At 49.4% G+C, this 24,207-nt stretch overlaps 1 protein-coding gene and 1 long non-coding RNA gene across 5 annotated transcripts; one reads left to right on the top strand and one right to left on the bottom strand.

Annotated features, from left to right (window-relative positions):
* Nucleotides 1-839: 839 nt before the first annotated feature.
* On the bottom strand, nucleotides 840-23,639 carry Spp2 (secreted phosphoprotein 2). Of its 3 annotated transcripts, none has more exons than XM_046439729.2 (8): nucleotides 23,459-23,639; nucleotides 23,253-23,377; nucleotides 16,824-16,946; nucleotides 15,221-15,328; nucleotides 9,753-9,807; nucleotides 8,961-9,011; nucleotides 6,941-7,033; nucleotides 840-946 (listed from the first exon to the last, which is right to left on the bottom strand). In XM_046439729.2, the coding sequence occupies exons 1-7, from the start codon at nucleotides 23,520-23,522 to the stop codon at nucleotides 6,951-6,953; spliced, it is 609 nt and encodes a 202-aa protein (XP_046295685.1). In that variant the 5' UTR covers nucleotides 23,523-23,639; the 3' UTR covers nucleotides 840-946; nucleotides 6,941-6,950. The 3 variants fall into 3 exon arrangements, with proteins under 3 accessions (XP_046295685.1, XP_046295686.1, XP_046295687.1); XM_046439730.2 differs by lacking the exon at nucleotides 840-946 and adding an exon at nucleotides 5,048-5,661; XM_046439731.2 differs by lacking the exon at nucleotides 840-946 and adding an exon at nucleotides 5,758-6,389.
* Nucleotides 16,913-23,607, top strand: LOC124089585 (uncharacterized). Of its 2 annotated transcripts, none has more exons than XR_006850802.2 (4): nucleotides 16,913-18,227; nucleotides 20,425-20,522; nucleotides 20,624-21,957; nucleotides 23,141-23,607. It is a non-coding gene; the product is annotated as an uncharacterized LOC124089585 (long non-coding RNA). The 2 variants fall into 2 exon arrangements; XR_009226283.1 differs by having other exon boundaries at nucleotides 18,518-20,522.
* Nucleotides 23,640-24,207: the final 568 nt, after the last annotated feature.

Below are 24,207 nucleotides of genomic sequence, written 5' to 3'. Positions count from 1 at the left end.
GGAAAATAGAAGAGTTGGAGGGACAAGCCTCGTCGGCCACTGTAAAGTGTGAAGCCCTTCCCACTGGGCAGCAATGAAGAGTGCCCTTTGTGTCCAGGCACAGGGTCCTGGTGGCGACATGGCTCGTCATGGTCCAGAAAGTGCCATCTTCAGTCCAAGCCCTGGGAACGGATGTGGTGTCAGTCCCAGTAGGGACCCCAATGAGCCTGGGATTCTCACACTCTCAGACTCTCGCATTACCCTTCGGCCCCTCACGAATCTACCTACTTCGGGGTGCATTTCTAAACAGGTGACTTGCAGCACACAGACCTCATTCCCGTGGGACCCTCCTAGCAATACCTACATTGATGAAAAAATCACTTCCCTATTGATTTCCTAGACCAAGAAAATTGAAGGGAAGAGTAATGACAGTATTTTGTGGGGACAGTGATCGACTGTAACACTTCTTACTCCTTAGCCTCCCAATGAATTTTTTATTACTAAACTTTATTTTTAGAACAGTTTTAGTTTTATAAGAAAATTGAGCAGAAAGGATGCAGAGTTGGCATCTGCCCTCTCTCCCACCCCATGCCCTGCCCCACCTGAATTCCTCCATTACTAACATCTTGAATTATTGGGGTATGTGGATGATCTTTTCAACATTAAAGCTAGACATGGAGGGAGGCACCATCTCTTCTGACACAGAGCCGCCTGGGACTGCTTACACAGTCTCCTCGTGAGTCTTCAACTCCTCAAATCCTTAGCTAATAATAATATTCTCATGTATTTAGTTGTTCTTCTAAAAGTCTAATAGTTTATAATATTATTTTTTATATCTAGCAATAAAAGAAAGAGTCTCATGGGGAAAGGAAAGCATTTATTACAGACCACACTGATCAGGAGGAAAGTCATGCGATTTGTAGCGTCTTTCTTGTCTGCAACCTCTCTTCCCTCTGTGCATGTTTTGCTGTGAAGAGAGGAGGAAGGGAGCGTTAGACAGAAATGGTGAGCAGCCACATTCCTGTGCGGGGTGCCCAGGACCCAGGACTCCCAGGACCGCCCAGGAGCAGATCCGAGAGATGGGAGCCACTGTGCAAAGCAGCCAGCTCCTTGACCGACCACCAACAGGGAGCAAGAGACACTGTGGGAAGAAGAGGTAATGGAGTCAGGGGACAGAGACTTCCCTCCAGAAAGGAAGCTCTTCTCCTAAAGAGAGACACCTGGAGCGAGGTGCTGGCCCGTGTCTCAAGGAGGTGCTTGTGGCATGAGTCTGGGAAGGAAGGCCCTGGTCCAACCATAAAGGAGCGGCTGGCTGGCGCTGTGGGCATCTGCAGACCCAGGGCTGCAGAAGGGAATGCTGGTCCATCCTCTCACCCATTCTGTAAATGCCCAAGCACGAAGCGTTTATTGGGCATAACTAGGATCAAAAAGGCATAGCTACACCTAAAAAAACATCATGAGCTAGTGGAGAAGAATACCCAGTCAGAGCACAGGGTGGTGGATGCAATTCCAGAGAGGCCCGCGTGCAGGTCATCCCAAGGACAGGGAAAGACAAGAAAGCTGCCCTTAGGGCGAGCTGGGGCGGGAGTACTGAGTGCCAGCAGCTGGGCCAGGAGCTGGACGAGACTCTTCATGCAAACCGGAGGCAGAGCCAGGGACCCAGACAGGGACCACACTGCTTCAGGGAGGTGCTCAGGCACCACAGCGTCCAGGAGCTGAGACTTCATCCTGCAGGTGAGCAGGGCCCTCGAGCTGGCGAGGACTTGTGTCAGAACTCGTGACAGAGCCTTTGAGGGAACAAGGTGACTCTGTGGGGAGACAGCAAGCCCAGCAGGCTGAGCTGAGCAGACCACGCAGAGACAGGGCAGAGCCAGGAACGTGTCAGAGGAAGGACGAGCAGAACTGGGTCACGGGAGGAAGGGAGGAGGTCTAGATGGATCTGCCTCAGGCCGGGTGCCTGGAGGATGAGTGGACACAGGAGGGGTATGTTCCCAAGGGAAAACCCCGTTCTGAGCTTTATAAGGAACATTCTGGTGGGGGTGTCTAGCAAGCAGTGGTTCACTCTAGCCTGGGATTCCAGTGGAGCAACCAGGCCACCAGGTGAGGGGCGCCACCTGGGGGTGCCTGGGGCAGGATAAGAAGTCAATGAGCAGAAGAAGAGCAAGGTCAGACCTTGGTGATTGTCACCACTGGGGGACAGTAGGAAGGTGAGGGACCTGAGAAGACCAGGAAGAAGGCTTGGCCAGAGAGGAGAGTTAGTGGAGGGGACAAAATCCCAGAGACCAGAGGATGTCAGGAAAGGAGTGGTCACCAGCATCCCACGGGGCCAGGAGGCTCAGCAGAGGAAGGGGGATGCAGGCTGGGGAGGCGTCCAGGAGGAGGTCACCACGCGGGGAGAGGTTGGTGTGTAGCAGAGGAGTGACGTGGGCCTGGTGCAGCAAATGGGGACAGCTTTTCTTAAAAGACAGGAAGAAGGGAACACAGAGACTAAGGGAACGCTAGGGACAAGCTCATGCAGGGGGGACATTGTCCAGGCAGTGCCCACAGTTCCCGGACTCTGTCCTTGGAATGCTCCTACTCGCTGGCCTTCACTGTGTCTCCCGAAGCTGCTCATGCCGCTTTCCCTTCGTTCTTGGACACAGTGTGGTCCCACCCACCTGTTCCCAGCTAAGGTCACCCAAGGCAGCAGTGGGCTTTCTTGTTCCAGTCCTCATGCTATAAACAGAGCCCTTTTCCTGGTCTATTTAGTGCTGGTTTAGGCATGTCTGTGGCCTTGTGGATGCTGTTACTGTTTAAAATGGCCCAAGTGTAGTTCTGCCTAGTGCTGCCAGGCAGGGAAGTTGCCTTATGGAGAATGTGCCTTACGGAGAAACGCACGTGTTGATAACCTCCTTTCAGCCCATGAGTTCAATGTTAATGAGTCAAGAAAATATGCTACCTGAGGCATCTAGGCAGAAACACACATACAAGGTCACATACTCAACTGCTGAGGAACAGGTGACCAGAGGCTCAACAGTGCCTAAACCCATATTGCCCATAGGAGCAATAACTCAGCGTTTGCTAATTCAGTGTTCACAACAGCTGTAGACAGTAACTCCAGTGGATGGTGAGAATCGCCTGCACCTGGTGAAGTGGTTGGTGGGAGTGTGCAGCCATCGACTGTCAGAGCAGAGCATAGGAGGAGTGGCCCATGGCCAGCTTCCGCCTCTGGATCCTGGGCTGGATCTTCCCCATCTTCTTGAGGCACCTGGCTCCCTTCAGTGGGTGGGCTCCCAGGTGAGATCATGGGAGGACGTGCTCACTGATGAGTCTGATCCCTGAATATTGAAATCACTCATCAAGCCACGGGTGGCCCAGCCTTTAGGGGCCAGCCCCCCTATGTGGCTGATGGTGGGCAGGCAAGTTGCCAACTCTGCCCGTCACAGCTCTGCCTTCTAGTTGGCAAAGACACATCTGGTTCCACCCAACACAAAACAGATGTACCTTAAACAAGCAGTCCTTGACGTTCTGCCCTTGTATGGCATTCTAAACATGGAGGCAGATAATTACAGGAAGGAAGAACGGATTTGGAGACCAGCCTGGGAAGCCGGATCCCCATCCCAGCACCTGAGCAGGGTGCCTAAGTGCTCTGCTTCCTCATCTGTAACGTGGGGTGGCAAAATAAGCCTCCTCTGCAGTGCTGCCCGGCGTGTACAGCAGGCAGCGTGTGAGGACCCCACACAGACCTGGTACACCCGAGGGCCCAGCACTGGGCGCAGGCGTGCATGTGATGAGCACTCACTGTGTAAATGGATGAACGGGGCTGATTCTGTGCCCCACGCACTCTGACCATGGCCTCACAGAGCTGCTGCTTTGCAGCACCTGGGCATTGTGCTGGTCCCCACCACAGCCGGGGGGGAAGGTGTGCCAGCCACATGTCACCACCTGGTACTGAGGGTCTCTGGCCACAGCGTTACTGATAAATCAGAACAGTTCCAGCTACAGACCCCAAGAAAGTGCAGCACTCTCAAATAGATCCCTTCAACAGGAGAGCTGGGGCCTGGTTTTCCATATTTCCTACTGTTGAGTTCAAATTTTAAAATTTCTGAACTATTTTATTAAATACTGCATTTCACCATCTATTTATGTATCAAATCATTTTTAGCTACCTGAAGGAATACTAGAATAGTTTATTAAATTACAGAAACACTCAGCTCCTGTTTTAATCCAGGGACTGGGTCAGGCTCTGGGGATTTCATGATAAATGAGCCATTTCTCAGGCCCCAGAGAGTTCCCCAGAGGAAAAACTTTACTGGCAATTTGAAAATAGCAATCTTGTTTTTGGTCAGGTGTTCCTTCATTCCTTCCGCTCACCCTGACCAATTATGATACTCTGTTCTTAGCATTGTGACACTGACACAGCTACTGTCAATAATTTTATGTGGACATGTAGTATTTCTACTTGCTCTGAAACTAAAATAACTAATGAAGGTAACAAGGTAATGCATCCTCAAGGGTTTCAAGGTCTAGTGGAAACAAAAATGAACAAAGCATGGTAACAAACATTTGAAGAAACCTGAGAGGTCACGGGTCAGCGGCTGGGTGGTGGCTGTGGGAGGAGAGACTCAGAACCAGGCCCAGGTTCCACCTGCCTCTGGATTGGCCTCGTCACTGGATCCCCTGTGCTGGCCTTACTAGCCTCATTTTAGGATTCTAGGGGACCCAGAGCAGTGTAGACACCTGCCCTGCAGAAAGTCGTGACCTCCTGTACAGGGACATAACTGGGACTCCAGCCAAGGTCAAGGGCCAGGCCAGGACTGCCACATTTGGTCTTCAGTCTGTGTTACCTCTAAAGACATGTTTCTTTGCCAAAATCGGATGGTGCATTTATGTTGCTATACATGTATGTGTATATCCACCAGCATAATTATATCCTTCATTACTAACTCATAATCATGTTACTAATATACCACGCAGCCAGTCCATTGAGAATCCTACCCCCCCCCCCTTGCTCCACAAGGCAAAAAAAACCCCCAGCAATTTGCATCTATAAAAAAGAAATATGATGAAACTTTTTCTTCATAGTGAATAGTTTCTTGATCTCAGTATGAAGCTGGTTTTTATTTTTAGCATGTGCCATAGATGAAAAAGAAAATCTACCACTTGCATCCTTATCTAAGACGGCCTTGCTGGTGAGTATTCCTGCTATTTTTGTAAAATGTCAGTTGACTTCTTTTAAATTCTGGTGGTTAAAAATTAATTATGCTGTGCTTGACTCAAAGACATAGACTTTTTTTTTTTTTCAAAAAACTCTCAAGAACCCGAAGTGAAGCTTGCCAACATCCACTTATAAAATATTTGCTGACGCTGATGTACTGAGTGTCCCAGGCTGGGTGCAGGGCCCTGAGGGATGAGGGCAGGGGAAGGTCCCGAGCCCTGCTCCCGGGGAGTCTGGTAGAGCCTGAAGGGCAGAGGAGACAAGCTACTGCAATGTCCTGCAATGAGGGCTATGGAAACCCCAGGAAGGACATCATCCTCTTGGCTTTGGTGGTTTGTGGCATCATGAAGTGGGAGATGAGCCGAGGCCCGAACACAGGGGCAGAGCTGGTGATCTGGGGACTGCAGCAGCAGGAGGTGCGGGGATTCAGTAATGCTGGAGCTTACGGGCCACTGAGGGCCATGCCAGGGCATCTGGACCTCTGCCTGAAAGCACGCAGTGTTATATAAACTGCCCAGTATGTGTTCAGAGAGAGAGAGAGAGAGAGAGAGAGAGAGAGAGAGAGTGCTGGGAAGCATAACTACACACTGAATCAACATCTGTAATTGCATCTTGAGGTTCCTTTCAAATGTGCCATTCGTGATGCCCCTTTAATACTTGGAAATCTTTAAAAAGCACCTAGCTCTGTTGGCTCTGATCCCTAGACACTGGGAACTTAGGTCCCGGTGAGACTCTGGTGTGACACAGCAGGGCCCTGTCTGCAGCTCCCCACAGCCCCGGGGGAATGTGGAGGCCGTCCTCTGCTGGGCTCCCATCTGGCTTCCTCACACCTCCGCTTTCTTCCACAAGAGAAGCTAGCATCAGAGTGTAGGTGGAGAAGGGCCCGGGTCTCCTCTGTGTTCAAGACAGGGGCAGCACACAAGGCGTGGGATCAGGACCCCAGGCGAGAAGCAATCAGGGGCTCAGGGGTGGTGTGCAGAAGTGAGGGCCAGCAGCAGAGAAAACGCAGGGTGACATGGACAGTGCTGGACCCTGTGGATGCTGGGAGGAGGAGACGCAGGATGAAGAAGCTCAGTGAGGCCCTCAGCCAATTTAGGTGGCTGCTGAGGCCATCAGTCAAGAAAGGAAGCTAGGCAGGAAGCTGAGTCTCAGGAGGCCACGGAGATTCCCTGCACCTGCACCTATCGGCCTCGGTGACATCGGGCCTGGGTTTCTGTACAGAGTGAGGTAAGAGACACACGTCTGAAAACACATCAGTGTCGGTTAAAGTCAAGCAAGAGGAAGAGATGACAATCCAAAGAACAGGGAAGCACTGGGTAAGGAGCTCATTCAAATGTCGCCAGTATTGATTACAGATCGAGAAAGGGAAACCTGATCAGATTTCAGATTTGAAGGATTAAAATCTGGGTTGCAAAGAAGCAGAGAAGGGAGGAGACTGGGGCGGCGGCAGCCACAGGCCACATGGTGCTGAGGAGCGAGGAGCGTGGGGCGGTCAGGGAGGAGGGCAGCAGGTGGGGGGTGAGACAGGTCAGAGGAGGGGGCTGTCTTCTCTGTTCCTTGTCTGTTTGCTCTTGGAGTGGGGGAGCTTGGAAGGCGAGGGAGGGTGCATGGGACTCAGGACACCATTGCTCTGCAGTAACCAGAGGAGGTAAAAGGAGGAGGAAGGGCAGGTGGCGAGGGCCGCACACCGCAGGGGCGGCCTGCTTCAGGCGTTCACTCGGAGTCCCCTCTGCTTCTACAGGCAAACTTCACTGTCCCCCTCACCTCAGGGCCGTTACTCGAAGCCAGTGTTTGCTCTTGGTCTGTGCTGGTAGCGTGGGCTCCTTCCATTTCCAGGAGGAAAGCTCCTTCTCAGGTCTAAAGATAGAAAAGAAAGCACAGGCCCATCAGTCACGTGATGATGACACAGAGTAGGGGACTATAAATTAATGACAAGGATCGTGCCCAGCATCCCCACCTCACTGCCAAGAGGACCCGGAGGCCCCGTCACTTGTCTTCCTCATCAAGTTCCCCGGCTCCCTGTGGCCTGGGGATAGAGCGGAGCCCAGAGTGATTCTCCTTGACCTGCATCACCTCCTGGGATCTGTCTCAGTCATCCCTGTGAGCACCCGAGGGCAGGGACTGTCACCTTTCTCTTTCAGTCCTCTGTGGGATCTGCCCTGTCCTGTCAGACACATGTGTTGAACTGAACTGAATTGAATTGTCCAGTTCACAGTTGCCTCTGGGATGGCTCAAAGTCTGCATCCGTGATGCTCCCAAGGCCCAAGAGTGGTTAGAATTTGGCGTAGAGGTCCCATCTGAGATATATAACAGGATTGGTCACATTAATCTAATCCATAAAATATTTTTCATCTTCAAATGGCATCTACAGGGGTCCTCCTCCAACACCTCCTGGTGTCTTGCTTCCTGTCAGCACCCTCCCCCAGGCCAGGGTTGTCTTCGTGAGTAGTGAAGATCTATCACTGGCCACTGGCAAGGTGAGGTTATGGAAGACCGCGCCTCTCAGCATTCCCTCCCTTGCTTATACTCGTGTTCTCCCCCCGCCTCTCTATATATTTATCTCCATCGTCCCTGGAGAAATGCCGCCATCTTTGCAGGACATTCACACAGCCTCACTGAAATGCCCATATGGTGAGAAACTGTAGCTCTCAGGCCAAAGCCCGTGGAGAACTGAGACCTTCCTACAAGCTCGAGCATGACTGGCAGGTGGATCTCCCACCCCCAGTCAAGCTTCGGCTGAGATCACAGTCCCCGTTGATAGCGTGTCTCAACCTTGTTGTAACCCCCAAGCCATAACCCCCCAGCTAGGTTGCCCCTGGGCTCTTGATCCCCAGAAGCTGGGAGATTGAGTTTGTTATTTTAAGCTGCTAAATTTGGGGAAATTTTGACACACAGCAATAGACAGTCTGAAGATAATTCCCGAATGACTGTTAAAAGAACATTTTCAGCAGTGGTCACAGTTAAAGTAACTTCATCTTTTCCCAAAGTGACAGGCATTTTTCAAAAATAAGCTTCAGGTTTAAGTCCTAGCACTCAAATAAATCATCATAAGCCTAATCTTCAGACACTGAGCTCATCAGAATATTAGCATGTGTTAAGCACTTTAGTGGGAGACTCTGAACTTAGGAGACTCTGAACTTCATCAGGCTTCTGGAAAATAAATAACACAGGTTTAGACAGACCTGTTCAAAGCCTTGTTTGCCATGAGCAGCCTAGATGGAAGTCCTACTCTGGCGGTCTGTCCTTGAGCAAGTTAGGATGCACCGCCTTAGTCTGTTCACCTATAAAAAGTGTTAACAGAGCTGCCACGCGTGGGGTGGGGAAGGGGGTGAGCCATTTGTAGGGTAAGCTTCTGCATTTGCCAGTCCGTGCCCTGAGTTACCTCTCATGCCCTCGCCTGTGCAAACAGGGGGCATAGTTGGTTTGCAGAGCTATTGCAAAGATTCAGTGGGAAAGCAGGTGCTATGGGAAGGGACCAGTTAGCTTCACCACTTTTGAGGAGGTGGGTTGTGTCTGACGAACAGATTATCAGTGTGGACTGCTCAGAGACTGCTCTGGGGTGGCACAGGAACATTTCAATTCTTGATAACTTTCAAATGAGCTGGTGCCTCGATGTTACCTCTCCACTGATTTGCCAAGCAGCCTCCTGCGTCACTACTCTTTTCATTTTCAGTTAAAATATTTTGTATGTTGGTGTCTGACGCCTATGGAATGGCTTTAGCACAGGCTGGGTTGATCAGAAAAGAGTCTGATGGTGTCGAACAGAAGGAAATAAACCACTTACCAAGCGACGGATCATAATATTGCTCATTTCTGGGTTCCTCAGGAATGAGACCTGTAACACAGTAAGAGCCATAAGACGAGGCTCCTCTGCCCACTTCCAGAATGTTCTAGTATTGTGTAAATGATATCACAAAAATGCCTCTTAAACAAAGAAGCTTCAGTCACCAAAGAATTTTGCACCATTAGCACCAACAGGAAAAAGCATCAGAGACATAAAGATGGCTCCTAAGTCACAGAACACTAGCCAACCCCATTTCAAATTAGAGGCCAGAAGAGAAGACCCTTCTTCCCCCAACCAGGAGACTCAGAGATGTCAGCTCAAGTCGCACAGTGGGGACTACAGAGGTCAACCCCCATCTGTCAGATGTGGGTGAGTCCTGATCCCCCCAGCTACACATCAGTGCCCACCCGGGCCCTGCAACCCAGAGAGTGCACCAGGGGGAACAAGGGTGTTCAAATGACGGCACCCTCACGAGGGGCAATCAGCTTTGGCCTCATCTGTTTGCAGAGATGTGGGGTCACCACATGGACTTGGATATGGAAAAGCTATGAAAAAATATAGAGAAATACCTACAGGAATAATTGTATTATTATTATTATTATTATTATTATTATTATTATTACTACTACTACTTAGTGACAAGAAAGGAGCAAAGTGAAAAGAAATGCTTATTTTCTGCAGCTAGTGCAATTGATCAAAGGCTGTACCTAGGTGTTTCTACTTTCAAATGACTCACAAAGAAAGGTGATATGCGATTGTTTAAGGGGGAGAAAAGAACAGTTCTCAACTTACCAAGTAGATCATTGTTTCTCCACCTATAGGACCTCATCATGTCCCCAAAAATCATCTGAAGAAATGTAAGCAATATCAGTAGGTGTCGGCACATGAAAAAGAAAATATATGGTTAAAAAAATCCTAAATATTATCCAGAGGACTCTGAGCTATAATGTTTTTTAATGCAATGAGAATGCATATTGTATGAAGTGAGTCCATGCAACGCCCAACCCCTGTTCCAGAAAGCACGCAAGGAGGAGCAACGGGGTGAAGTCTACACTGACTCTAAAGCCGTCAGTGACTTGGAACATACTTCCAAACGTTGCAGACTAAAAACGGAATTTCGTTTTATCAACTTGCAAACAGACTAAATATGAGTCAGATTCTGGAGTTTTCTCTCTGTGACGGTCCCACAATTTCTTCAGTAGAACAAGGTGTTAACATCTACAAGTAGCTCTCATGAAACCACTGAAAGTCCACACAGGTGTCAAGAAGCCACCTTCCTGCCCGCCTGCTGCCTGCTCCTTCCTGCATAGCATGGGGAGTGCCCTGGCCCCACATGGTGGGTGGCCCTGGGCAGGGGCACATGCCAGGACAATTTGGTGGAGGAAGAATGGTCTTTTCAACATTAATGCTGGTACAACTGGAAACAACGAGAAAAAGTCAACGTCATTGGACCCCTCTCCTCACATGACATACAAAAACCAGGTCAAAATAGATCAGACTTAAATGTAAGACTCACACAGACAACAAAAGAGAAACAAGGGACTTAACAAACGGTATCATCAAGAAGGTGAAAAGACGCACAAAGTAAGATAAAATATTTGTGAATAACTTAACAATAAAATGATAAGCAGCCCAATTAAAACATGGGGAGAAGATTTGAATAGACATTTCTCCAAAGAAGATATACAAATGGCTGATCATTAGTCACTAGGAAAATGAAAATTAAACCATATTGAGATTCTACTTAACACCCACCAGAATGGCTAAAGTAAGAGACAGTCCATAACAAGTGTTGGCAAGAATATGTAGAAATTAGAACCCTCATGGACCACTTTCAGGGATGTAAAACGGTGCAGTTGCTACCAGAAATAGTTTGGCAGTTCCTCAAAAGTTAATTAAAGAGCTACTATGTGATCCAGCAGTTCAATTCTCAGTAGAGCTAAAGTCACATACCCTCATAAAGATGTGACTTGACTATTCAGAACATTATACATAATAATTAAAAAGTAGAAACAACCCACATGTTGATCAATCAATGAACAAATAAATCAAGTGTAGCATATCCATACAATGGGAAATTATTCAACAATAAAAAGAAATAAAGTACCTTTTATCCCTTTGTAAAGGTTACATATGAACATGTTCATACATTCTACAACATGTATGAACCCTCAAAACATGGTAAGTTAAACCAGTCAGTCACAAAGGGTCATGTATGTTTCCACCTACAGAAAACAGCCAGAATGGAAAGATTCACCCACAAAAATCAGATCAGTGACTGATGATAGGGCTGGGGGATAGTGAGGAATAGAGAATGACTCAGTCCAGAAGTCTCTTTTCAGAGAAATGGAAGTGTTCTGAATTTAGACCGTGCTGGCAGTGTGACAGCCTGTGAATCTCCTGAAAACCACCAAACTATGCACATGAAAGACATGAATAGTGTGGCATGGGAATCACCTCTTGAGAAAGGTGTTATTTGAGGGCTACATTAGGGTCTGGAGATGTGGCTCAGGCGTGGAGCACCTGCCCGGGTTGTGCAAGGCCCTGGGTTCAATTCTCACCTTCCAAAAAAGAACCATCACGTTGCACATCAGAAATAAACTCAATCAATAAATAAACAGTAAATTTATGTGTACAAAGTAGGGGACACGTGACCCACGCCAGGCCAGTGTGAGGGAGGCCAGGAGAGTCCTCCAACCTGAGATAACAGATGCTCAGGTGGGGAACCTGGAGGCACCCTGTGCTTGCCTCCAGACTCAAGGAGAAAGCTCTTCTGTGAGGAGGAGGAGGAGGGATGGGGAAGGAAAGGGGGAGGAGGGCCGGCACCTAGGTGAGTCAGTTGTGAGGCCAACTCCTCCCTCCCTTTCTGGGAATGGGATCCAGGGAATCATCCCTTCCTGGCTTAGCCTATTTCTGTCTTCTTGGATTTGCACTAGTGTTCGAATTTCTATCTTTTGAAATGGAAAAACAGCAAATCAATCACTCCTTCCCTGAGCCAAGGGCTGCTGCTGTGACTCTGCCTCGGGGCCCCTCTCTTCTGGATGGTTGGGGGTCTCTTGGCTGAAGCTCTGCCAAACTCACCCGCCCCCCTTCCAAGTCAGAGGCGTGTCTACGGTCAGGCTGGCTTCCAGGAGGCCAGAGAGGAGAAGGAGCGCCCACCTGGCAGGGCCCGCAGCGCAGGCCAGATGGCTGCCACCAGGGTGTGGCTGAGTGGGTGCTCCTCTCCCACCTGCGCTACAGACTCCACTTAAAAAAAAAAAAAAAAGACAGAAACTACCCTCAATTCACAGCCTGTTTGTTAAGGAGAGGAGGAGAGTGTCTACAAATTTAGAAGCTTCTTTTCTCAATTCCTTTCCGGTTACCATTCTTTTTAAGACCAGGGGAAAGGTCAGACTTTTCCTTTTCAGGACCGTTTCTCTTATTGTATTCTCACCAGACAGTTTCCCCTTGGTTTCAGGCTTTATCAGTCATCATTTGGGGCTTGGGGACTCTTTTTCATGGCTTTCCTTTTTCCTGATGTTATAGTCCCCACTCTGGAAATTCTTCTGTATTCTACGCATGTTTGTCAAATGATCTTTACTTTCCGCATTCTGGGGCTTCTTATTGAGTTTTATTTCTTCCACTTTTTACCTTTAACAGTGATTTTGCTGTTCTGTGACTGAATTCATCCTGGTGGGTGGTCTTTCATGTTTGCAATATCACCAGGTACTTTCACTGAAAGTGGCTGACGGCTATTTCCTAACTTTTTTCTCTGTTTTGTGTAAGAAATCTTTCTTTAATACATACATAGATCAAAACATCACATTGCACCCCATAAATATGTGCAATTATTATTTGTCAATTAAAATAAAAATTTTAAAAGAACTCCATTTCAGGATTTTCAGGTATTATTTTAAATCTCAATTTTCTTCTTTTCCCTTTATACTACTTCCTTGAATGTGTGGAAATTCTTTTCTTTTCAATTTGCTTATAATTCTTTATGATCCTCTAATATTAAGAGCAAGAAACCTGAGAGTTTATTTTCAAATTCATCTTGTTTTCAGAGGCTGACATAGTTTAACATCAGAATTTAAAGCCTGGAATTGGAAGAGAAGAGAATGATCTCACCACACGGCTAGAAAGTTGGAATGGAGTGGAGAATTGCACAATCAGAATGGACTTTCCCAACCAAAGATGGAAGAGGGGTTAAGCTAGGTGGACACTTATTAAAGGAACTTCACTTGTGTTAAAGGCCATGGAATGAACTAGAATCCATTTCTCCCTGCATTGACTGCTGAGCCCAACCCCTGCCAGCATTCCCTCTCCCCTCTGTGCCCACCCCCAGGACTCCATATTACTCTCACCTGGTGCCAATCCATTCTTGATCTGATCCTTTGGCATCCCCTGTTCATTAGGAGGAGGCCAGGAATGGTGGACATGACCACTAGCCCCTCCTCCACCTGGCTGGACCCTGAGGTCCCCTCCACTGGCGGCTGTTCCTCTTCATCCCCACCTGTGCCCATCCCCCTACATTTTGCTAATTCCATTCCTCATGGATTTCTGTCCATTTTAACTCATCAGCTTCCCGGGCACTTTGGGGTACCCCCAATGATTTCTTGTGCCGGGAAGCCCCCCGCTCACCCTGCCCCTTTGTTCTGGCTTCCACCCACAGACTAGCTCTTGGTTTGGACATAGTTCCTCCGGTAGCCCTGTCTGCCCACCATGCATGGTCTTCCTTCCTGTCACCACATGGTCCCAGACGCTTGCCTGTAGTCAGTAATCCCCATATGGTGGACGCCTTCCCCAGGTCACTGTAAAACCTCCACCAGGACCAGCACCTGCCTGCTTCACTCCCCGCCTCCTCCCCCACGTAAGCTACTGTGGGAGACATGCTTGGTCCTAGTTGCTTCTGGGTGAGCAGAGCCATGTGTGTGACACTGTGAAGACTGACATGAGTTTAACAGTGTACACCAGGAGCCACTTGGCACTTGTCCCCACACCAAGAAAAGATCCTTAAGGGACAGGACAAGCCAGCTCAGAAATGACCTGGGAATTGGCCCTTGGAGGCTGCCAGCATGCAAGAGTCAGCCCATAAGGTGATGCTCAATTTTATGAATTGAATTTTATTTCCCCTTTGCACCAAGAAGAGCTTCCCATGCAATATGAGGTTCATTGCTTCCTAATTCTAAAACGGACTTCCAGGCAAAATAGTTACAGTATGGCTAGGTTAATAACATGAGGACATAAACTTTTATGTGTAGTTCCTGAACTTGAGAGATTTTACACTCTTCTAATGTAATTTGCACTGCAGAATTAAATTTTCAAAAGTTGAATAAAAATAGCAAGTGCTGAGAAATATGTTAGCTGGATACAGTTGTATAATAGTGGGAGAATTTTTGAATACCTATCAAGAATATTACCCTATTTTGAATGAACAAATAATGTAACCGTGATGTTACATTATTCATATATTATAAAGACATGATGTCTTTACCCTGGTTTGGAGTCAAGTGGCCTCCTCTTCATACTGGATTCTGGACCACTTCCTCCCCAGTTGCATTAACTCAACAAATATTTACTGAGCACCTACTGGGTATCAGACAGTGTCCTAGGCTGATAAAAACGAACATTCCCTGCCCACAGGAGAGGTACAGTCTAGTATTTATTTATTGACAAATAAATAGATAAATAAACATGTAATATAATTTCAAGACAGAATTTTATGTTATTAATTTTATAGTGTTATTTTAAGTCACTTCCAATGCCACTCCCTGACCTTCTACCCTACTCCAGACCCTGAGCTGAGATTGTGTGGCATCAGCTCTTCGGTGCCTCTTAGCAGCCCACAGGGTGGACTTGATCACTGGGATTCACCAGGTCAAGAAGCTGCAGGTGACCAGGGTGACGTGAAGGTCAGGAGTCCCGACCTGGACCACGGAGCTAGCTGTGAACACTGGGCAGGAAATGGCCCTCTACAGCCCACCCAACTACATTCCCAGGTCTAAAACTGAAGAGCTGCCGATCTTTACTTTAAAACCAGGCCCCCATGTCAAGGTGGAGGAGTCCCCGGAGGAGGGGGAAAAGCAAGAGGGAGGGACTGAGAGAGAATAAAGACAGAGTCTGGGAGACACAGGAGACACAGAAACAATCTAGCTGCACAGGTGAGCTCCTCCCTCCCAGGCCTGGTGACACCGCAGCCACCCTGTCAAGCCACTCTGCCTGTCACAGGCCACACAGACCCTCGGAGGCCTGTCTGGAAGGAGACCAGGGGAGGGGCCTACCTCTTCACTGCTGTCAGACTCGGACGTGGAGGGCCAGCGGCAGTGAGCCCACACCTCCTGCGCCTGCAGGCCCGACATCCGCACTGTGCTCCTGCAGGCAGCCACCGGCTGGAAGAGACAGACAAGGAGTCACACCAGCGGCTCCTGCCAGGGCTGGCCTCGGTGCTGCCCGCCCAGCACACCTGGGGCCTTCCCAAAGGGAGCAGGAAGGAGAGGCACTGAGGCATTTCAATTCTCCAGAACGAAAATTCCTAAAGGCCCAAGAGAAACAATGAAAGACTGCACTGACTCAGCGTTTGACATGTGGCACATTTCAGGAAACTCAGGCTTTCTGGGCTCTAGCGCTGAGCGGCTGCCTGGCATCGTCCCCATTTGAACAATCATACACGCACACACATTCACCTGCACACACACACAAACACCATACACTCCCACACACATTCACACACACTCACATACACCCACCCCCCCACACATCCACAAACACACATTCACACACACACTCACATACACCCACCCTCACACACACACACATTCACACACACTCTCACATACACTCCCACACACATTCACACACACTCACATACACCCACCCCCCACACATTCACAAACACACATTCACACACACACACTCACATACACCCACCCTCACACACACACACACATTCACACACACTCTCACATACATTCCCACACACATTCACACACGCTCACACACACACACCCACACACACTCACAAACACATTCACACACACACTCACATACACCCCCCCTCACACACTCACTTACATTCACACACACTCTCACATACACTCCCACACACATTCACACACACTCACATACACTCACTCTCTCACACCCACACACACATACACACATGCTCACACACACGTGGTGAAGACAGATTTTGTTAGAAAGGAATACTTGGGAGACTTTGCTTGGGTCCTTTCTAACACACAGTCACAGTGAAAGTTTCATGAAATAAACCATAAAACAGTCAGTCCCCTGTGAGTACCACAACCTGGAGGAGTCAGGCGTCTAAACCCAAACTGTGCAGGAAGCAGCCTCTAAATTGACGTGTCGCTGTTTGGAGGGGATTCCTGCCACGGGGTGGACTGTCGTACCTGCTGTATCACAGGGGACACATGCCGTGTCCCTGGATTCACAAGCTTGACCTTGTAGGGAGACGCTGTGCACCAGGGTTAACACGAGGTGACATAATACGTGCCAGGAGCACACGCCACAGTTTGCATGTTTTGTAGCAGAATTTGAAACACGTCTTGAGTCATACTTCGGGGATGGCCTCTTTGTGTTCACTTTACATGATAAAAACTCATCCCCATTTTAAAGAGAAGGAAACGAAGGCACCAAGGCCCAAAGAATTTTCCAAAATCACTTAGGACCACTAACTCCCCAGCTCAGGGGCTCACGTCATCAAACACTGAACACACCGCTTGTTCCAGGCAACTCTGTGACCACACAGCAGGACAGCCAGGTGCCAGGCAGGGGTGGCCAGGCTCATTCTGTGACTACAAATCAGCCCCAGATCACGGAAGGAGGAGGCTCTTTTTTACACTGGTTTCTGGGCCGGGTGGCACTTACCATGTAGTGGCCCCTCTGGAAGGCACAGCTAGAAGGATCTGCTCCGGAATCTCTCAGGCACGTAGTTTCTCGAATGTTGAACTCTAAATCCATGATCACGTTGTCCTCATCCAGAACATTGACCTTCATGAAAACAAGGTGTCAGTTTGCAACAGATGTGTTTGTGAAGACCACAGTATCATAGGATACTCCCGACAAACACAAAACCAATAAAATGTTATTGCCACTAAGAAAACAAAAAACGGTGTGTCCTCTCCAAGACAGTGTGGCTTCTGAAAATTTGCACTGATAGATGATCCCCAATATTCCTGGACCACACTGCTGGGATTCACCCACCAGCTGCACTTTATTTATAACTCCAAAATTCACTCTTGCTGTGCTTTTGCAGTCTTCCTGGACCCATGCAGAGCAGCAAAAACCAAGGGTCCCAGTGTGCATGTTCCCAGACCGGGATGCTCTGCTCTCTTCTCCCAGTGCTAATACCGCAAGCAAACGCGCTTTGTGTGGTCTCTTCAGTGTCACAGGTTTTTCATTTTGTTGTTGCATTGTTTGTGATTTTTGTGGATCATGTTGGCCCCTCAAACCCAGTTCTGAAAGCCGTTCAGGATTCCTAAGGGTAAGAGACAGGGATGTGCCCCGTGGGGAAGATACATGCATTTGATGAGCTCCGCACCGGTGGGCATCCTGGCTCTCTTGGCAGTGGGTTCAATGTCAGTGCTTCTGCAGTGGATGTTAAACTAGCCGCTCTGAACAGGAGCTCACAAAATCAAGGTAACCTGTTAATGGGTGGATTAAAATGCTACCTGAGTCTTGCAGGAACTCACCCCTGTGCTCCCCCAGGGGCAACGATTCAGGATCTGCAAATTCAGTGTTTATGGCGATCTGTGGAGCTAGCAAAAATACCACAAATGATGTGAATCAACCGTATGGATTTCTAAGTGTCATTTTCCTAAGAGACACTCCATTATTTCTTAATAATTACTAAAATAAGTAATTAAGCAACAAGTGCATCTCTGCTGTATACAATGTGGTCCAACCCTGGCTCCTGCTTGAGAGGTCCCAATTATGAAAAAACACACACACGATTTTCTACTTCTTTCTACCATTGACAGGATCCTGAGGCAATCTTCCAGGCTTCCTGGTAAATCTGAGAAGTTCTCATGGCACAGAAGCACTGCGGCTCGGAATGTGCCCGGGTGCTCAGCACCAGAGGCAGCCCAGCAAGGATGCCCCCCCTGCGGCTTAGCTTCCAGAGTGAGCGCCACCCAGTGAATGCCTGGGACGAAACCAGCAGGTCATTCCAGAGAGGTGCAGCGCTCTGAGATCAGCCGCACAGCAACGGAGCTGGGGGAGGAAGAGCGACGTGAGAGAGAAAGTGCAAGAAAAGTCCAGAATAAGGAAAAGGTAAGCCGGGACTTGAGGGATGGGAAGGAGCCCATCATGGGAGGAAAAGCCAGTTCCCTGGGGCAGGGCAGGGCCAACCCCGAGGCTGGAGCAGCTCGAACGTGGGGAGAAGCATTCACATGAGCTGGAGAGACCCCGGGATCCCTCGGCTTAGGTCCCACAGCCCCTGGGAAGGTGCTCAGGTAGAAGAGCCGACGCAGGCTGCTTGCTGCCACGTTGGACTCTTCATCCAACGGTTACTTGGCCACCCCTCGGGATTCTCTCCTGAGCCGCCTCTTTATTCTTTCCAGGACCGGGCTGGGAGATTTCCCCATCTCTCTGTTCAGCTTCCAGCTAGATTTCCATCTCTAAGTCACCTCTGTCTTTTCTTCCTACCGCAAGTGGACAAAAGAAGCCGTGCGGGGTTTTGGATGCCTTGCTGCTGAGACATTTCTTCTTAGATTCCCACTCATCACTCTTACGTTCTGCGTCCCTCTCAGTCCTAGGAAAGGGTCATGATTCAGCCCAGCACTTCGCAGCTAAATCACCAGCTTGGCCTCCCTCTGACTTCCAGTACCTTCAGTATCGTCATTTGTCTGAGGCTTCGTGAGAATGGCCTTCTCTGTCCATCTGTCTACCAACATTCTGGTTACAACCCCTGGGGTGACCTGAGATCCAGGCTCTCCATGCAGGACAGCCACCCATGAATTGCCCCGAATCCTACACTCATGGAGACCTCGGCCTTTTCTAACTGCATCTCCAAATTCTCCGCCCGTTCCCCACCTCCAAAGCAGCTTCCAAAATGTCAGGCATTTAATACAGCAACAGCCCCCATCTCAGCACCAGTTCATTTCATACCATTATCACAGAATCTCCAAAATTGAGTCATTTACAAAGAATAGAGGTTTCTTTCTCACAGTTTTGGAGGCTTCCAAGTCCGAGATCAAGGGTGTCCCTTGGTGAGGACCTTCTTGCTGCATCATAATGTCGCCAGAGGCATCGCAGCAAAAGAGCACCCACAGGAGAGGTGGAAGGGACAAAGTCATCCTTTCATCAGGAGCCCAGTCCTGCATCAGCTAGCCAGTCCCATAATGACGGCATCCATCCCTCCGTGAGGACAGAGCCCTCCACCCTGTCACCTTGTGAAGGTCCCTGTCCCAACAGCTGCACTGAGGTCTCTTTTTTTTTAATCCACCCTTTTAATTATTTATTTATTTTAGTTGTAGACAGTCACAATACTTTTATTTTATTTTATTTTTAATGTGGTGCTGAGGATCAAACCCAGTGCCTCACACACACAAGGCAAACGCTCTGCCACTGAGCTACACCCTCAGCCCCCTGAGGACGTTTTTGTAACACATGAATTTTGGGGACCACGTTTAAACCCTAGCAAGAGCATTGAACCTTCCTGGTTCTGTTTCTCTGGAGAATCCTGAATTAAGTGAATTCCTTATTAATGGACAAAGAGTAATGAACAGAAATAACTGGCTGAGAATAATTTAGAAAACAAAAAATCAAATAAAAGGCAAAAATGGACCAAAATGAGCCTAGACACTTTAAGGGTCACGGGCTTCCTGTGGCTTTGCGTCTAAGTGTATCCCGGATGCTCCTACCTGTCCCCTCCTCCATGCCATCCCCGGATGAGCTGCCATCGCCGCTGCTGTTGCCTGAGTGTGACCTCCAAATGTGACTCCAAATGCATTTCTTCTCTTGTAAATTGCCCAGTCTCAGGGATTCTGCTGCAGTCTAACAGGAAGCTGACCACTATAATTTGAATGTGTCCTCCAAAATTCATGGTTTGGAAACTTGGTGCCCCATATAGCAGTGTTGGCAGCAGGGACCTTTGGGGAGATGACTGGGTGCTCAGCGGTCTACCCTCCTGGGTGGATTCATCCCTTCAAATTAACGTAGTGTTTTGGGGGTGGCTTTGTTTTAAACGTGCCATCTCCGTGTTTGCTCTCTGGCCATGTGATGCCTCCAATGTGACAACGCAGCAGGAAGGCCCTTACCAAACACTGGGGAGATTTTCGGACTTCTCAGCCTCCAGAATTTTGAGCTGAATACACCCATTTTCTTTACAAATTACTAAGACTCAGACATTTTGCTATAATAACAGAAAATGAACTAAGACACAGACTAAGGCACCCGTCTACCTGGGTTCCACCCTAACGTCTCCCCAATCTTCACTTCTTCCCCTGCACCCCACCCCATATGGCAGCCAGCGAGACGGCAGTGGACCCAATGTTTCACTCCCACCCAATTTATATGTGGAGACCCTGGCCCCTTGTGATGGCCTTTGGAGGGGGAGCATTTGAGGTAAGAAGGTCTTGGGGGGGGAGCCCTCAGGAACGGCGAGTGTTCTACGAGAAGAGGCCAGAGAGGCAGCTTGGCTCTCTTTCTGCATGTGAAAATACCAGGAGAAGCCGGCCTTCTGCAACCTGCAAGATGGACCTCCCAGAACCGGCACTGCTCTGATCTAGCACTTCTGGGCTCCAGGACCGTGAGAGGCCAATTTCTTTTGTTCATATTTCCCCCCGTCCGTGGTACTTTGGTATAGTAGCCCCTGCTGCCTAAGAGTGAGATCTACAAATGCAAATGTCTTCTCCACTTAAAATCTCCCTGTGGCCACCTGTGGCCCTAAGGCCTCAAAACCCAGACCTCATTTCCCAGCTCATGTTCACTCTCTGACCTCGCTTCCTTCTCATCTTTCCCTCCCTGGCTCACAGGGCTCCGGTCTCTCCAGGGCCTTTTGTCCCCCTGGCTCTGCCCAGCACCCTCCAAACCTCCCCCTAAAGGTCTTCCCGTGGCCTCAACTTCTCATCACTCAGGTGAGTCTCAGGCATGACCGTCTCCATGGAGACCCTCGCCGCTGACTGCTGCCCCAGCCTGGCCACACCCATCAGTCCGGCTGCTCTGTACAGCGGGCTGCAGGGAAGAAGTCAAGACTGGAGAGGTGCTGGGGTGGGCCCGGGTAGGCGGTGGTCTCAGTCTGTGCTCAGTCCATTGCCTGTTGCTGTAACAAAACGCCCCGTGCATTCGTGAGGGCGCTGCCTGTTGGACTTCTCCACAGCACCCGCCCCTCCCTGGACCTGCCTCTCCTCCCTCCCCAGGAGAATCTGTCCTCTTCATTCCATGTCCCCAACCCAGGGCCTGTGTCCACCTTTCCCTTCTGCACTTGTGTCCACTTAGGGAACAGTCTGGGTGAATCTGATGTCAGAGTTGGAGCGAAGAAGACGTCACTGCTAAAGTCATGCCCCTCCCCCAATGGGGACAGAGAATTGGCCTATTTGGGGTCATCTACAGGGTGTTTGTGAAAGACATGGTTGACACACACAACACAGAGCAAAACGAGAGGCACTTCCAAGGGGAGACAAGTCTCACCAGGAGAGATCAAAGAAGAGGGTTCTTTCTTAAAATGGGAGAGAAAAAATGAGTTTTCCAAGATAGAACGTGGTGTATGTAGCTTGCCCCATGACTATGAGTGATCCTTAAAGACTGAGAGCAGGCAAGAACAGGCAGACTTCCCAGGGGAAGAGCAGCGTACTGTGGCAGACAGGTGTCTCTTACTTATGTACCTGCAGGGACCACACACATCATCTAACAATGCATCTCTAGGTGCACGTATCTGGGCTCAGGTCTGTGTAGCCACATCAAGATGGCGCATGTGTTGGAATGTGCCTGGGTGACTGCACTTCACAGTAGCTCATCTCCGCAGGCCAGATCTCCATGATATTCCTCATCAGTCCCCCTGGTATGTGTCCTCGTGCTCTGACTCATTTAATTAACCACTAACTTTGTCCCGTAGAGAGCAATAGTTAAATCACAAGTAAATGTAAATGTTGATCTTCAAGCTTGGAAGGGGACATGGATTCCACAACACTACACGAGGATTCCATGTGGCATTTGGGGCCAATGTAGCAGCAGTGGACTAGGAAGAGGCTGGGTCTGACCCAGCTCTCCTCCTGCAGCTGGGCCTTAGTCTCAGAGGCTGACCAAGCCTACCTTGCAGGGCCTCCTCAGCACAGCCTCCAGGTGTACATAGCCCCGCCTGACCATGAACGCCAGGCCTGGGATAGGCACCCACCTAAAGCGTAGCCCTACTCTTCATGACCTACGACCCAGTTAGAAAAGCCAACTGGGAAGATCGATTAATTTGGAAAAAAAAGAAACTGAGGCAGTTTCCAAGGAGGAGGTCCAGATGGCTGTTATGTTTGAAGATGGGGCCAGGAATCCACGAACCGCGTGCCCTGTGGAGTGGGGGGAACGGCCTCCTGTGAGCTGAGGAGGGCCCCAGAATGGAGAGCAGGGGACCGAGAGGCAGCGGGAGAGCAAGGGCTTCAGGCCTCAGCTGAGGCCTGGAGGCTGCCCGTCTCCCTTCTTGCTGCTGCGAGTCTGGCTGCGCAGACGTCACCTGTGACAGGAAACCTTAAAGAACCCCCTAAATTAGCTTGAGGGCCTTTCTGTCCCTGCCTCCCCAGAGCCCCATTAAGATGACAGCCAGACAGGGAAGCTGCCCGGGGACAGGAAGGAGGGAGGCCCCGAGGCCTGGCTTCTCGTCTCCTCTGAAGGAGCATCTAGGGTTTTTTCCTTGCCTTTCCAGACCCAGTCATTGGAAACCCGTGAGAACTCCTCTCTCACTAAAGTTCTCGGGCTGTTAGAAACAGGGCACTGTCAATTGACAAAGGAAGGTGGATTTCTTCAGCTCCAAAGCTGGGTTTTTTTTTTCCTGCAAGCATTCAGAGCAGAACTGCTGAAGGGGAAAGGAGGCTCACTGCTAATAAGCGAGCAGCGCTGGGGACCCAGGAGCAGCGAGGACCGCGGGCAGCAGGCAGAGAACCGGGCAGGGTCGGAGGGAAGGACGCAGCAGGGTCTGCCCCCAGAGCCACTCCAGGACCTTGTGACAAATTGTAATGAGATCCTTTCCCTGTCCCAAGTAATCAGTGTGAAGGGGGTGACCTTCCTAAACCAGGAAAACAAACCAGAGTCCAACCAGCCAACTGGCCAAAGGCAGGACGGACAGCGAGGAGGCGGGCGAGGGGCACTTACTCTTTTTACGGAGCTTCGGAAGGCGCGGAACAGGTACGGGCTCAGGGACTGAGCGTTCACTTTGGCCACCGCGGCGCTGAGGGCTTCCCGCAGGGAGGAGGGATCATAGTCGTACACGGGGAAACCTGGACGCACAAGCACACGGGCCACCGTGAGAGGGGAAGGCTGCGTGTCCCCAAGAGCAGGTGGCCTGTCGAGCTCCCTACCTGAGCAAGGCCCGAGGTCCATCCCCAGAGCCAGCATCACCAGCACCTTCATGGCCAGCGCCATCGTGAGCAGAAGGTTTCAATTCAGAGACTCTCCCTCTGCAGCTCCAGGGTGACAACCCTTCCTGAGACCTGTTGTCTTTGTCAAATGTGACCCGACTGCTCCCTCCCACAGGACCGTCTGGAACTTAAACAGAAACAATTGATCCCGGGGTCAATGTTTACTGCTGACTTTTCCTATGGAAAGGATCCAGTTTGGGGTCACTTTTGAAGTTGAGACCTCACCAGGGGACTTTAGCCCACAGTCAAAGACGTGGAGCAGCTCAGGACTCGATGTGTGCATTAAAAGTCAATCAATTAATTAATTTAAATCATTAATAAAATTTCATTCTCAAATGGGTTAATTTGGGGGGGTGTATTAGGGATTGGACCCAGGGGCACTATGTTGCTGAGCTGGCTTTGAACCTGCAATCCTCCTGTCTCAGCCTCCCGTGCCACCAGGATTATAGGCGTGCGCCACCGCACCCAGCAAAACAGGTTAATTTTAAAGTGTGACCATCTAATTTTAAAGTGTCATTTTAAAGTGTTAAAGTGTCATTCCCTCTCATGGTGCTTGAGATGTGTATGAAATGATATGGGTACTCTGAGTATTTTTTTTAAATTATGAATATAAGGAGCATCTATAGGGTCCTAAATATGCTAAGCAAAGTGAAGGGAAGCCTCTACACACCGTGCTGTTGGGCAACCTT

Source organism: Marmota monax, unplaced genomic scaffold (assembly GCF_021218885.2).
Source record: "Marmota monax isolate L192 unplaced genomic scaffold, Marmota_monax_Labrador192_F-V1.1 WCK01_AAM20220418_F8-fsc00041, whole genome shotgun sequence".
Taxonomy (NCBI): Eukaryota; Metazoa; Chordata; class Mammalia; order Rodentia; family Sciuridae; genus Marmota; species Marmota monax.
The sequence above is the reverse complement of the archived record's forward strand: the minus strand, read 5'-3'. Positions and strand labels throughout refer to the sequence as shown.

Bases quoted from the DNA above. Each gene is read 5' to 3' on its own strand.
- Spp2 (XM_046439729.2), bottom strand. From the start codon at position 23,522: ATGGCGCTGGCCATGAAGGTGCTGGTGATGCTGGCTCTGGGGATGGAC. The intron at 16,947-23,252 runs GTAAGTGCCCCT...GTTTTCATGAAG, and splicing joins TCCGAAGCTCCGTAAAAAGA to GTCAATGTTCTGGATGAGGA. The intron at 9,012-9,752 runs GTAAGTTGAGAA...ACTGTGTTACAG, and splicing joins GAGAAACAATGATCTACTTG to GTCTCATTCCTGAGGAACCC.